The sequence below is a fragment of the Delphinapterus leucas genome, chromosome 17 (assembly GCF_059928025.1).
Source record: "Delphinapterus leucas isolate spDelLeu-1000000601 "Yukka" chromosome 17, BTC_Dleu_Yukka2, whole genome shotgun sequence".
Lineage (NCBI taxonomy): Eukaryota > Metazoa > Chordata > Mammalia > Artiodactyla > Monodontidae > Delphinapterus > Delphinapterus leucas.
The window spans coordinates 36,906,602-36,920,991 of NC_143145.1; the positions used below are offsets into that span (position 1 = coordinate 36,906,602).

General features: G+C 46.0%; 1 protein-coding gene across 3 annotated transcripts in view; it reads left to right on the forward strand.

Annotated features, from left to right (window-relative positions):
- The window catches only part of SNX31 (sorting nexin 31), a 71,726-nt gene that overhangs the window by 17,224 nt on the left and 40,112 nt on the right, over positions 1-14,390 (forward strand). For all 3 annotated transcript variants that reach the window (XR_016388367.1, XM_089898854.1, XM_022584681.2), the window contains exons 4-7: positions 99-163; positions 8,263-8,373; positions 12,743-12,833; positions 13,793-13,880. Coding sequence is in view for 2 of the 3 variants with exons in the window: in XM_089898854.1 (XP_089754980.1) it covers positions 99-163; positions 8,263-8,373; positions 12,743-12,833; positions 13,793-13,880 (355 nt within the window). In the remaining variant the exon portion in view is untranslated. The remainder of the gene's footprint in view (positions 1-98; positions 164-8,262; positions 8,374-12,742; positions 12,834-13,792; positions 13,881-14,390) is intronic.

Sequence of the window (14,390 nt, forward strand, 5' to 3'; positions counted from 1 at the left end):
ACGGGCAAGGCCTGGAGGGCTTCCTGGAGGACAGAGCAGTTTAACAGAGCAGTCAACCCAGCCCAGTGGTAACCTGGCTCTCTGTCCCTGTTTTTCAGTAACCATGGACCCAAACATGTTGAGAAGTGATGTCTTCGTTGATTTTTTGAAACTGGTGCAGCTGGTAAGCTTGCTTTTCTTGACTAAGGTCATTATTTCACTGCAGAATATGTCTCCGTGTGTGCTTTTCTAGTCATCAGCCCTACAGAGCCTGGATTCAGATAAAATACATTCGTTTGGAGTAACAGGAAAATGGTTCCTATTTTGTTGCTTTGGAAGTTTAGATTCTAGATGGAAAATTAAGTGTGTCACTTGACCTTTTGCTCATTTTATTTAAGCAGATAACTTTTTTCCTGTAGCTTAAGCATTGTGCATCTCAAAACTGGCCATGGAGGAGAGAACCTTTTACCATTAAGGGCCCCCATGACAATTGTGGGACCCTACTTTTGTAGCTGGGACTTCCAAGTGTGCCACAGTGAAGACCTCAGGACAGCAGTAATAGCCATGCCAGCTATCACTTGTATATTCTCTGCTCCTGACTTTATCGTAAACGGATCATGGAGAAAATTCAGTCTCAACAGAATGACAGACAGCAACTCCCTTTCCTTTGTTGGTCTAAAGAACAACTGACCTCTTGTCCCCTAGAGGCTGGAACTTGGCCAAGTACATTTGTTTAGCACAGCACCCATTCAGGTGGTACACATAGGAACATTTTTATGCCTGCATGTACATTCTTTTTTTTTAATATGTAGATTTAATTAATTACTTAATTTTTGGCTGTGTTGGGTCTTCGTTGCTGCGCGCGGGCTTTCTCTAGTTGCGGCGAGCGGGGGCTACTCTTCGCTGTGGTGCACAGGCTTCCCATTGCGGTGGCTTCTCTTGTTGCAGAGCACGGGCTCTAGGCGTGCGGGCTCAGTAGTTGTGGCACGTGGGCTTCAGTAGCTGTGGCTCGCTGGCTCTAGAGCGCAGGCTCAGTAGTTGTGGTGCACGGGCTTAGTTGCTCTGCAGCACGTGGGATCTTCCCGAACCAGGGCTCGAACCCATGTCCCCTGCATTGGCAGGTGGATTCTTAACCACTGCACCACCAGGGAAGCCCTGCGTGTACATTCTTGACTGAATGGAAGAGCTTCAAAAGGATTGAAATTGCACAATGACGTGATATTAGTGAACTGGCTCCTTAGGTCAGGGAGGAATGATACCTTGATCAGACGTGTAAAAACTGGGAGCAAATTTGCATTTACTCAGTTGTTCAAGTGTGTTGACAAACTTACTGGTCCAGCCAACTGAGAAATGCCCCTAGAGTCTCCCCTCCCATTGTATAATTGCTCGTACTTTCACATACACTTAATGGTATGTGTGTATATATATATGTATATGTATATACTTTTCTTTTCTTTGGTAGGTTGTTTTTGAGGCGGTGCTGGTGGTAACATTCCAACAGCACAAAAGGATATATAATGAAAGTAACCTCGCTCCCACCACGGGTCTTCAGGGCCCCCCCTCAGAGACAACTGTTGTTTACAGTTTAATGTATGTCCCTTCTACACATTTCCATGCACATGCAAACATTCATATGTATGCATATCCTTTTTTGCTTTACAGATAAGCACACACTCTGCCCACATTCTGAACCTTGTTTTTCAAAGTTTACATCTTGCAAATCATTCTATGCGAATGCATGGAGGTACAGTCAGCCGTGGTTCTGTCATCTTTGTGTGCATTATGGTTTTTGCTTTCAATGCTTCCTAAAAATCATTCAGAGGGTGGCAGTGTTTTGGAGCTTTGTTTTGAGTGTCTTTTTTTCCTGATAATTTAAAGGAGTTTTTTTTAATGTGTTTTTCTTTCCTCCTTTCTTTCTTTCTTTCTTTTTAATTGGGATATAGTTGTTTTACAGTGTTGTGCTAGTTTCTACTGTACAGCGAATTGAAGTAGAGTTCCCTGTGCTATACAGCAGTTTCTCATTAGTTATCTATTTTATACATATTAGCGTATATATGTCAATCCCCATCTCCCAATCCATCCCACCCCACCTTTCCCCACTTGGTGTCCATACATTTGTTCTCTACATCTGTTTTATTTGATTTTAGTGCTCTCAGTATTTTTTTATCTGTATAACTGCACAGAAACCTTTTGCCCCCGCTGCATTTTGCAGCATCTCTTCCTGCTTCTTCTGATGAGATTTTCACTTTTGCAATGGCTTTATTTTTCGCTTCTGTTGCTTCCGTGAACTTGGCCAGCTTCCTTTCACATCTATTCGCTTACCTCTTTTTGGAGACCTTGATCTGTTCTTTGAGGTCTGAGTTCAGAGAAGCCTTATTTTGATTAACACAGCCATTGTTTTCATCTCCTTGGTGGCATCACTTTTGGGGGGGATATATTTTTCACCCTTAGTTGGTCATGTTTCTTTCCTCCTTTCTTGCGGGATTTTTGCCTCTCGTTCTCCCAGGTGATCCATCAACTTTGAAAGGGGTGCATTCAGTAAGCCAGCTGGCCCACGGTGTTGGAAGTTGCTGGAGCTGAGCTGGTAGAACCTGTCTGCCGTACTTCTGGATCTTGCCTCTCCGTCTCTGAGGACTTTCTCACTAACACTTTGCCCCAGGCCAGAGCGGCATGTCTGCAGTGACACCCAAACCACAGTTTCTCTTATCAAGATCACATCTTCAACCATCCTGCTGAATAATAAGCCTCAGAACTGGCTTAGTGGTTAGGAGTGCAGGCTCAAAATGAGATGGCCAAGGTTTAAATTTTGGCTGCCCTACTTTGGATTTGTGTTTACTTAGTCTCTTTGTATCTCAGTCTCCCCATCTCTAAAATGGGGAGAATGGCTCCTCTCTTAGTGCTGTTGGGAGGATTAAGTGAGCCAGTGCTCTTAAGGCACTTAAATGTCATCTGGCCAATGTTATAACACTTATGTGGTCCTCCTGCTATTACCAACGCCAGTCCTTTTGCCTCTTCCCAGCCTGCTGAGAGATTGCTTCCGGCAAAGATGGCGGGCCAGCACATCTCTCCCCAGACACTAGGTGGTGTCAAATGGGCCCAGAGTTGTGCTCCAGACCTGCCTAGTGCTTCCTGATGAACTGCTTTAACACAGCTTCTATGTGGCTTGAGTCCTGCCCCCTGCATCTTTGTACCTCTGCTTCCCTCCTCCCTGACCAGACCCAATTTTCACCAGAGACAGCCCCTCTGAAAACCCAGTTGTCCAGGCTTGGGACCATTTTCAACTTCTTCAAAGATGGTGAGGTGTGGGTCTGCCAGACCATTAAAGTAGCCCAAGGAGCAGGGATTGGGAAGTTTCCCCACCTCAATATTATACAGACCCCACCTAAATATTTTCACTGCCTTTGTTAAGCGCCTGTCCTGCAGTTTCCCAGTGGTTATTGCCAAATAATCACACGCTCACGGGCGTGGCTCTCCAGGGCTCAGCAAGTACAAGCCCATATTCCTGTCTCGGGGCAAGGACACACTGTGTGAGAAACGTGAATACATGTGACCGGCGTAGGAGCCTTCCGAGGAGCCTCTATCAAGGATGGCCAAAGGCAAGCTGCAGTCATCAGACGGGGTTGCCTCTACAGGGCACTCAGTCTGGGCCAGACCCAGTGCTTTCTGTGTGGTATCTCATTTATCCCTCACAACTTGTTGAGGACGGTGCTGTTAGTGTCTCTTTTTCAGGTTAAGTAATTTGTCCAAGGACCCACATCTTCATAAGTGGAAGCCCAGCGAGCCTGGATCCACTGACGTCATGAGATATTTCTAGAGTGGTGGCAGCCCCCCAGCCCCGCCCCCGACTTACCATGCTCTGTGCTTTTGCCCTGCAATTGCCTCTGAGATGAATGGACTTTTGAAAAGGCAAAACCAAAGTCTTTAGACTAAAGACTTTTTATGTTCCTGGTTCTTAATCTAAAGTGTGGACAGGATGTTTGAGAAAAAGGAGACTAAGAAGGTATTTGGAATGGCTTTTGTATACTTGGGAAGTTAGGGGCAATTTATGTATCTGGAAAGTGTTGCCCACCATAGCTCTGGGGGCTCTAGGAAATGACTGTTTCCCCATTTCCTCTTAAGAATGTTTTCCGTGTCCCTTGGAGTGAAATGATTAGGACCGATTATTAAGTATGATAGAAATTTAGAGGTTGGCGAGTCCAAATATGGATTTTCTTGGATAATAAAGCTCAGGATAAGCACTGTGCCTACCAGACATTCTTCTGCCTCAGAGCAGAATATCAATAAAGCACACTGATGGAGATTCTTTGATAAATTAAACAATTTCTCAGGGTGTTACATTCGATTTGAAAAGAATTAGCACGTTTCAAAATGTGTTAAGGCAGCCCATGGTATTGGAGGATTTCGAGGTTTCTTAAAAATAAATGCATTCCGTTTACTACTGTGAATTGTGTGTTTTAATTCCTGATCTTCCCTAGATCAAGATGAGTTAAGTTTTGTTTTCCTACAATCCGAACCCACCACTTTGGTTTTTTTCCTCTAATTGCGCTTTTGTATGGCTTTTACATTTTATAAATTATATATGTACAAGTAAAATTCAAATATCACAAATAGAGCCACATTCCTCCTTGATCACCACTCCAAATGTTTTATCTGTTGTTCACTTGCTTTTTTCTCATAGTACAAAGGTTTTTCAATGGTTTTTTTTCTCCTGTTTACCATATTGTTCTAAAAATGTTTATTTTTTTAATCAAAGCAAGATGTGCTGATAGTTTTAAAAGTAAAATAATGCTAGAAAGGATTATACTATAACAATCTCCTGCTTTCCAGAGGCAATGGCTTTCCAATCTTTTAGCTTTTTCTTTAGATATTTAATTATCTAGAGGTTAATGATATACATCTCTTTCCCCTGTTCTTCAATTTGAAGACATTACCCACTGACTGCCTGTTATGGGGGACGAGGATTCAGCTTTCTTTTTTTTTTTTTTTTTGCGGTACGCGGGCCTCTCACTGTTGTGGCCTCTCCCGTTGCGGAGCACAGGCTCCGGATGCGCAGGCTCAGCAGCCATGGCTCACGGGCCCAGCCGCTCCGCGGCATGTGGGATCTTCCCAGACCGGGGCATGAACCCGTTTTGTCCCCTGCATCGGCAGGCGGACTCTCAACCACTGCGCCACCAGGGAAGCCCCCCTTTTGCCTTTTTAAATAAAATCGTCAAGTGTCTGATTTCAGGGCCGTCTATAATCTGACCCACTCTACCAATGCAATCTGCTTCCTCATTTTTCTCCTGCAGAAGAATTTAATATGGATATGCGTTTCTATTATTTTAACTGTTTATATAAATTAGATGTCTATTGGTCTGCAATATAATTTGAGTTGGGAGTTGCACTGAAGTAACAAATTAATGGTAGCTTTTCCTTAAATCATATCCAAAGGCAATGACATCTTTCCGTTCATTTCAAGAGTGTTTTTCCTCGGAGGTAAGAAGTGTTTGTGAGGCCAGATACCTTTAAGACCCTAAGACCTAGGCAAAGGTATACCTAGAAAGGGACTATTTGCAACAGTTGCTCTGGGGAAACCCCTGACCCTTGACTACTCTGCTAGATATGGGGTCTTGGGAGCTCTACTGTTAGCAGTTATCATAACTGCAAGGGAAGTGGGGAAATCTGTCAGAATTCCCCCAGGAAGGTAGAAGTGAAGAAAGTATGGCTGAGGTTGTATAGGGAGAGCTTAGGGCCTGTGCTATGGTGGCGGGAAACCAGTGCCCCTGACATGCTCTGGGAGGGCTTGGAGTGATTTTCACAGGATCCCGGGAGGTGGGTTGTCCCAGCACTGGATGCTTGAAGGGAAAACCTGGCAGGTGGTTGGTTTAGCACGTGCTGATTTGGAGGCTAGTACTGACAGGGAGAAGCCACAGGACTGTTTGAAAAGTGACCAACACAGTGATCAATAAGTGGCAGATTGACTCAGGCAGACAGACACTTACTGTACATGGAGGGGGCAGCATAACACGGTCCCTTATGCTGGTACTATGGTAGTAACATGGCAGCCATATAACTTATCCAAACTCGGACACTTTTGAGAGTGGAGGCGGCACTCTGAGTGTTACGATACGTTAGTCTGCTCCGGCTGCCATAACTGGGAATCTTAAAGAACAGAAATTCCTAAAACTGTGAGAAATAAATTTCTTCTTTGTGCGTGTGTGCAGAGACAGCAAGCTCTGTGGTGTCTCTTCCTACAAGGAAACTAATCCCATCATGAGGGACACTTAACCCTAATCACTTCCCAAAGGCCCCATCTGCAAACACCATCACATTGGAGGTTAGGGCACGAACCTGAATGGGGGAGGAGGGACACAAACATTCACTCCAAGGCAATGCTGGACCAGCCAGGAGATGAGTCCAACCTAGTTGAACCCAGGCTGTAGAGTCACGAGGAGCTGGCCTTGAATCCTGCCTCTGCCACCAACTAGCAGTGTGTCCTGGAGGAGTAATTTAACCTTTGTAGACTTGTACTTCATCTGAAAAAGGGGGCTTAAGAAGTGTATATCCCTCATGGAGTTGTTATGAGAGTTACATGCGCTACTCTCAATATATGTGAAGCAGTTAGCACAGAGCCCAATTATCAGTATCGTGACCTAGCAATATATTTGTATGTAATAAATACATAGATAGTATATTTACTCTTAAATGAGATGCTATCTCTGCAAGTTGCCTGTATATGTGGATATAACACATTCACAAACTGCTGTTTTTGCGGACGAACCCTTTGAATTTGGGAAGCAGCAGCGTGTCTCTTCTAAAGTACTTAGGTTCAGAATCATAGACATTTAGCGATTGTAAGTAAGTGGGTTCAGGGCAGGCGTGGTTAAGATGTAAAGTCAAAGCTTGCCCTTGGATAACAAAATTAGGAAAAAATAAGCCTGTTACTAACATGATGGACCTTTTGAGGTACCTGGGCAGTGCGATTGGGTTGCTGGATTTCCCGGTTCCCTACAAAGCCTGGTGCCTGATCCTCTGTGTCTGTGAATGGTAGGGGGTGGTCAGGAGGACTAAGGAGGGCGAGGTGCTGCCTGTTGAGGGGAAAGGGGTCTCACCTGGTCAGCTGACCTGAGTCCCAACCCCGTGATCCCCCAATAATCTTCTGATCGGTCATCAGGATCTTCCCTCCCCCAAACCGATACCAGGAAGGAGGTGACCTGGATGTAAATTTTCTGGTCACTAAAAACAGATACTGCCTCTCCCCCCATACCCCCCACCCCCATCCCCACAAACTGCGTTGCTAATTACTAACATTCTGGCTTATCTAGCAGGCTCAGAACACAGGAAATGATCTGAATGGCTCTCTTCTCATGTCTCCCCGGGATGGCACATCGCTAGTGCCGCTCTAAATGCCTAGGAGAGAAGGGAACACATTGCATGCAGTGGTTGCGTCAGGGTTTAGTCCATCGTGGAGCCTGAGATGAGAACGCTGTGACCGGGATCAGCCTCCCAGAGACAAGCAGCTCTGTGGACTGACAGGGTCCCATTCAGAGGCGCTGAGAACAGCCGCCCCCAGATACAGCTGCCCTGGAGGCCCGTGTGGGCAGCCACTGGCCCTGCCTCCCCGTCAGGGTCACTCTCTCTAAGGAAACTGAGTGCCAACCTCAGCCTCGTGCCTTCCTGAACTCGGACGGGCTTCCCCTGTCTGTAGCGTGTCTCTGACATCCTAGAACGCTCTATCCGAGAGGTTCACAGGTCCCCGGATTCGCAGTCCCCTCTGGCACACACGCATCCCCTCACAGAAGGCCAGAATGCGAAAGTGCAGGCAGGGCTGTGCTGAGCTGGGGTGTTGGCCCCTTAGCTGGGTGCCCATTCACCAGATAGAGACCTGATCCCCACACAGGTCTCAAAGTTTGCAGCTTCAGAGTTTTGCTGCGTCAGAACCATAAATTAGCGCATATTACAAAGTTTTAGGGACGCCTGGCAATATTGAATATGAGAGTTAAAATCTGGGATGGCCAAGAGTCACGTGGATGGTTTTCTCAAAAGCTTTTTCCCTAAGGCAGATGCCTTGTTTATTGGGAAATTATTCAAGCTGCATGTCATTGCTTTGCCTGAGCTCCTCTCCACCCTCTCCTCACCCCCACCCCACCCCCAAAACCAGTCCCCCAAATCTCTGCACTTGGCTTGCATTTGCTTTGGATACCGTATGCCCCAAGGGCCCACAGAGAGGAAGATGACTGTCTCCTGCGTCGATGTGCCCCGCGGAAGGGCGCCAAATCTCATTGTGCTTCCTTTTGCTTATAGGACACATTTAGCATCACTACCGAGAAAGCGTCCCTGGATATATTTCTGCCCGATGGAAGGAGCATTAAAGTCGAAATTCTAACATCAGATACTGCCGAAAGAGTCCTAGAGGTAAATTCTATCCAAATTCCAGCCCCAGAACTGAATTTAGGAATCATTCTGTTTGAAGGCAGGGACTAGGATATGGTTACCTTCCATAAGCTTCCTGCCTATCATTTTACTCTGGATGACTTATCTGTAGAGATGCTGGCTTCTGCTGACGGACTGATGGAGGAATCTCAGCTACAGCCGATCCCCAGGGTCTCTTTGGGTTTTTTTCCCCCTCTGTGGGCATCAACTTTCCAGGTCCTTGCTAAGGCTGTTGTTGGTTCTCTGGAACTCAGCCAGGGATGTGTCCTGCACATATGCCAAGTGCTTTATTACGGGATATCCCTACTCGGGAGCAGGAGGGAGGGTGGAGCCCAGATGAGACTACCCAGGTGGGCTGGTGACAACTTCTGGTAGAGAGTGACAGTGGGGTTGTCAAAGCCGGAAAGAGTGGTCCCTCCTCCCTCACAGGGGAAAACCCCTGAAACCAATGCCCAGCACTTCTAGTCCTGGGTCCACAGGGCCAGGACCGAGTTCTGGTCGGTTCTCTGAGGACTCAGAGGACGAGACCCAGAAAGCATCCTTCCTTCTCCAGATGCAGCCATTACCAGCTCTGTCCCTGAGGCCCTTCCTTCCTCGAGCTGGGCTTCAGAGAGGACTCCGTCTTCTCTCGCCCACACACTGCTGTAGGGCCAGCTCCCAGGTCCCTTGCCTTTGGAGGGTTTTAGTTTGTCAACTTAAATAAAAAGGTAAAATGAGGCAGCTCAAAATTGTCAAGAAGATGAGCGTGTTCAGGAATAGCAGAGGAATTGCAGCTGGGGACGCGAAAGCTGGAAAGGCTGCCGGCGTGTCCGCTGAGGGTTTGGGGGAGGCTTTATTTATGGGCTGGGAATGTAAAGAAGGGAGAGTTCAGTTAGAGTCTACTAAAATCAAAACAAATGGAGACCAGATTTGAAAATTCCCCCAGCAGACAAAACCGGTCCGGTCACACAAACAAAGCTGAATTCCACTTATTTTGTGAGACCAACCTGACCTGGGTCATATCTTGTTTGGGTCTCTGGAAACCATGAGCAAAATTTCCCAAGGCTGATATGAGGCAACCCCGGACTAACTCTCTATCATTTAAGAAAATTCCAATATTATCTGTTTTCTGTGAATTAGGCATTTACGGGAAATCAGCCTCTCAGTCCTTAAGTCTTGTCTTCCTGAGGCACACTTGTGGGGCTTTCCATCTTATATCCTCCGGTTCCATTTAGATTGAATTTCTTTCACAAATTCTAATCCTCCAGAGAAACATTCAAGGGAGAATAAGAAGTTATAAACAGGAGGAAGTTGGAAAGTTTCTAGGACCTTTCCAAGGACGGACATCTCTTGTGCTAGGGTCCTGGTGTCTGCCACCTTCTGAGCCGATGACCGGAAGTACTCCCTGCTGGGCTCCCAGCTCTTGAGCCTGCCTCTACCTGAGACTGTGGGACCTTCCTCCTGCATTATGGCTCCCCTTCCCAGCCTGGAGATTTGAGCCCACCTACGCCCTCCTGGTTGAGTCCCCAGATTAGGAAATACTCCTTCTCTAGATCTTGCTCTGCTCGAGAGTGATTATTTTGCACCTTTCTTCCTACTAAAGTCACTACATACACCCTTTTCTTGGCTCCAGGATTGTGACCTGGTTGCCCGGTATCAGCAGCCACCTGGTTGCTGAGGCCATCCGTTGAGAAGTTACCCTGGGTCCTCCTCCTTCACCCCCCAAATCCGACTGACACTACATCCCAAGTCTCTCTCCTCTTCATCCCCACGCCCCTAGCTGCTCCCAAACTAATCTCCCTGCTTCCAGTCTTGCTAATCTGTACTGATTTCTAGAATGATCTTTCTAGAAATTATCAAGGGCCCTTGATGCTTAACACTTGAGTGGATTTATACCAAGAGACCCCAAAACACGAAACACAGTTCCCTAAATTGCCCTCCCAGCACTTACAAAGTGGGAGATAGACACATAATAGAAAGAGGAGGAGACAGTAATAGTGAGGGTAGGGACCACAAACTCAGGTACCCTGTGGCCAGGCAGGTAGTCAGAGGTGCAGCTGTAGGATATAAGCTCATTTGGAAATGGTTGGGCCTACAGAGAACCGGAGAGCAGCTGCCCTGCCCAAGGACACAATTTTTTTTTTTTTTTTTTTTTTTTTTTTTGCGGTACGCGGGCCTCTCACTACTGAGGACACAATTATTGACATGTTTTACACACACTGGGCTCGCTGGCCAAACTAGACATAACTGTAGCTGAAGTTGGCTGCTGGTGGGAGTATGGGGTCTCCTATGTGCTGGGGTTAGGACAAGTCCCAGATTCAAATTACAGAGCTGCTACATGTGAGTTTGGGTAAGTTATCTAATTTTTTGAAATGATGTCTAAGTAATTATAGCAATAGCTCACAATCCATCAGCAGTGGTGAGTATGGTTCTTCATCATTATTAGTATGATGTTAGAGGGAGTGATGAATAATTATTGAGTAGGGCAGTAAGTCTAGGGTTCCACAGTACCACTTGTTTTGTCCAGTTCCCCTTGTAACTGATAGCAGAAGTCGAATGAGGTACATTAACCTCAGAAAAATGTACTTCCCCTCTTCCATCACACTGGCTCGTGAGAAATTCAAATCCATAGCATGGACATCATTAGCACTGGAGGTAAAATGAAGTAAAGGAGTTTCTGTATAAGGTAAAGCGAGCACTTGGCCAGGCACAGATGTCAATTCTCTTCCAGGGGCTGGGAAATTCTCTAGCTGACATAAAAATGTAACGTACATTTTGTAATTAAAAATTATTGTCCGTATCTTCTCAAGCATACTTGTCACCACGTTCACTTTGCTTCTCCAGCCATCCTGATGGGCTCTTTAAGGACCAGCAACAAACTAAAATCTCTTTTTTGCTTTCTGTGCATTTGTGCTAATGTAGTTGTATCGGTGGTGTTCGTGTTTTGAAGCATCATTAACATTTGCTAAGAAGGAAATACTATTGTGTCTCTTTTCGTGCTGCTTTCTCGTCCTCGAAAGGTGTCTGTATTTATGTCTTTACAGATTATAGAAAGTGTCTCCGTTCCCACTCCTCTCTCTTCCTTGGCATGTAAGCTCGCTGTTTTCACTGAATGAGTCAGAGAAGAGAGAAATCTAATTTGAGTGGGCATGGGTTCATATTTACTCTAGGAGAAGATGACTTTGCAATCTGTTACCACTGGTTCACACTCAGCCCCACACACAGAGGTGCCCTGTGTTTTGGTTCAGGGTTTTGCTTTGTTTTGTTTTTGTTTTTGTTTTGCAAGGGCATGGGGAAGAGAGTAAGGTAGAAAGGAGAATGGGGATAAACATTGAGTAAAAGTTGTGAAAAGTTCCCAGGCTCTTCTTTATTTTCGGAGCTATACTGAGAACACCTACTCATACCATCCACCTAATCAGACTGTCTCCCAAGGTAATTTACAGACCTCGGACAAGAAAGTACCCCTTTCAGCCTGGTACAACTGCCACCTTGAGAACTTGGAGCCATGGTCAAAGGGTCAGCTCATGCACAGAGCCATATACAGGTGGACCCCCGCGCAGAGGGTTGCAGAGGTGATCTAGCGAATTCAGACTAGGCATGCAAAGAAATCACCCAGAAACCAGCCTTAAAGAGGGGGTGGGCTGGCCGAGCGGAGAGGGAAAGAGCCTGTGGAAGCATGAATGTTCCTACTAAGGGAGGGTGAATGGATGTGAAATGTTTCGAGATTACAGCCTCATGACCAGTTGGTAAAAACGAAAACACTGGTGTTGAAATGAAAGCTGTTTGAGGTAAAGGTCAAAGAGGAATATGAAATGAGGGCAGCCTGTGCCCGGGATCTGAGGCTTCACTGAGCAAAAGTCACATAAATTAGACTTGAGCATCACAGCAGACATCAGAGAGAAGCAATGCCTGGAGTGTCATAGGCAGACATTAGCCTGTACACTTCTATATGCCAGCCAATGGTGGGGAACATCCCTTTTCCCAATATCTGGTAATCCAGCCCCCAGGGAAGGTAGATTGGAGTGTGGGCCCCAGGGGCAGGTATTACAGAAGGGCTGATGATCCTGGAGAATGGCTACTGCCCTCCAGTGGACAATAGAGACCAAACCAATCTGGGAGACTAGTCCTTACCCCAGATGGGACAAACCAGTCTCAGCTGGGGCCAGTTCATGTCTATTGTTGGGGGGACTGATTTTTTTTTTTTTCACTGTAATTTTTTAAAATTTCTAAATTTTCTAAAATGAGTATATACCTTTTTTAGATTCGGGAAAGATTTCTCTTAATATCCACTGCCCCCTTAAAGCTCTTTTTATTGATATTTACAGGCGGACACTCCTAACTTTTCCCTCCTTTTTCTCATCTTTGGTTAAAGGTGGTATCACACAAAATTGGACTGTGTCAGGAGCTGCTGGGATACTTTGGACTATTTCTCATTCGGTCTTACAAAGAGGGCAAGCTGTCTGGTAAGGAGAGAAGGAAGTGCAGGCAGCCTGAGATGGGGTGGGCAGGTGTGGGCAGGCACTCAGCCAGGAGGTGCGGGGTTGCAGCTGAGGGGCCATTCACCCCCCAGGGGAACGCCCCAGTGTGTGGTCTCTACTACGACTCTCAGCCCCCGAACCGGACATTTGGGGATGGGGGTTGTGCCTTTGTTCAAAGTGAGCTGGGGCTGAGCAGCTCCAGAGGGGCAGTGTGGTCAGGAAGAAGACATCAGTTCTCTCCAGTAACCACACTTCCTCTTGTGCCTCCTGAGCCCCAGCGCTGCTGTCCGGTGCACCTTTATCCCTGCACGCTGGGGGCTGCTCTCCAGCCACGCCGCAACCCCCTTGTGGATGGAGTGCTGGACTCCAGGCATCAGCAGATCCCATCAGACCTTGTTAAGGAATATCTCCTTGTTAAGGAATATTTGCTATGAAATGTGGATGATATAAATAAGTTCTTAGGTTCTTTAAAAATATATACACGCAGTGAGATAGTGACCAATGACATTGTTTCATATAGCTTTTGCTTTTCTCTACAGTGCATTTCTAGATATTACAACTTTTTTTTTGTTGTGAGATGGTATCAGTTGTCTTAGAGTAGTTTACATATGTCCTCAGAAGCTGTGGGGAGGTGATTTGGACGTGGAAGTTAGCTTGGCCACCAGGAGCTATGCTGTGCTGGTGATGGCACTGGACCTCTCTGAATCCCAGTTTCTTCATCTGTATCACAGTGAAAATGTCCCCTACTCAAGCCATTGGTCTTTTATGAGGATCAAATGCTACTTATTTTTTAAATGAACTTCAGAAAGTTAAAAATTACATATAAATAGAAGACAGTATTATTCTTCCAATAGTAATGCTGTATTTTATCATTTTAAAGCACTGCACTGTATGAAAACTATCCGTGCTGTTTCAACCAATAAGACTCTTTTCCCTTTCTCTAGTCATTAAAAAATTGGCGGACTTTGAACTCCCTTATGTTAGCCTTCGCAGTTCTGAAGTGGAAAACTTCAAGGTTGGACTCAGGAAGTGGTGAGTAAGCATTTACTGTGACAGAAGGTATCTCAGGATATCTTAGCTTTGCAGATCAGAGCTTGTCAGAATCTCCCACATCCAGCTCACAGCCTGACAGCTCCAGGGTGCTCAGGAGTTTGGGGAAGGTCCAGGAAAGCAATGAAGAGGAGAAAGGAGCGAATGAACCAGAACATTTGTCCTAAAGAATAGGACGTTGAGGATGACTTTCACTGGTCTCAAGTTAAAAGCTTGAGGGATATTATCATGAGGGTGGCAGCCATGAAAGTAAGGCTGTGGGTAGGGGGATTGGGGATTGAAGCAGGTAATGGTGAGGAATTATAGGTGGTGTGTTTGCTTTGGAATAGATGACTGACTGTATTTAATTGAAGGACTTTGTTGACGATTACAAGCAAGTCTGATTTATCTGTTGAACTGTGGTGTTCCCTGAAGGCAAAGAGTGGACTGATTCGCAGTGAATTTTTTTTTTTTTGCCATGCCGCACAGCTTGCGGGATCCTAGCTCCCCGAC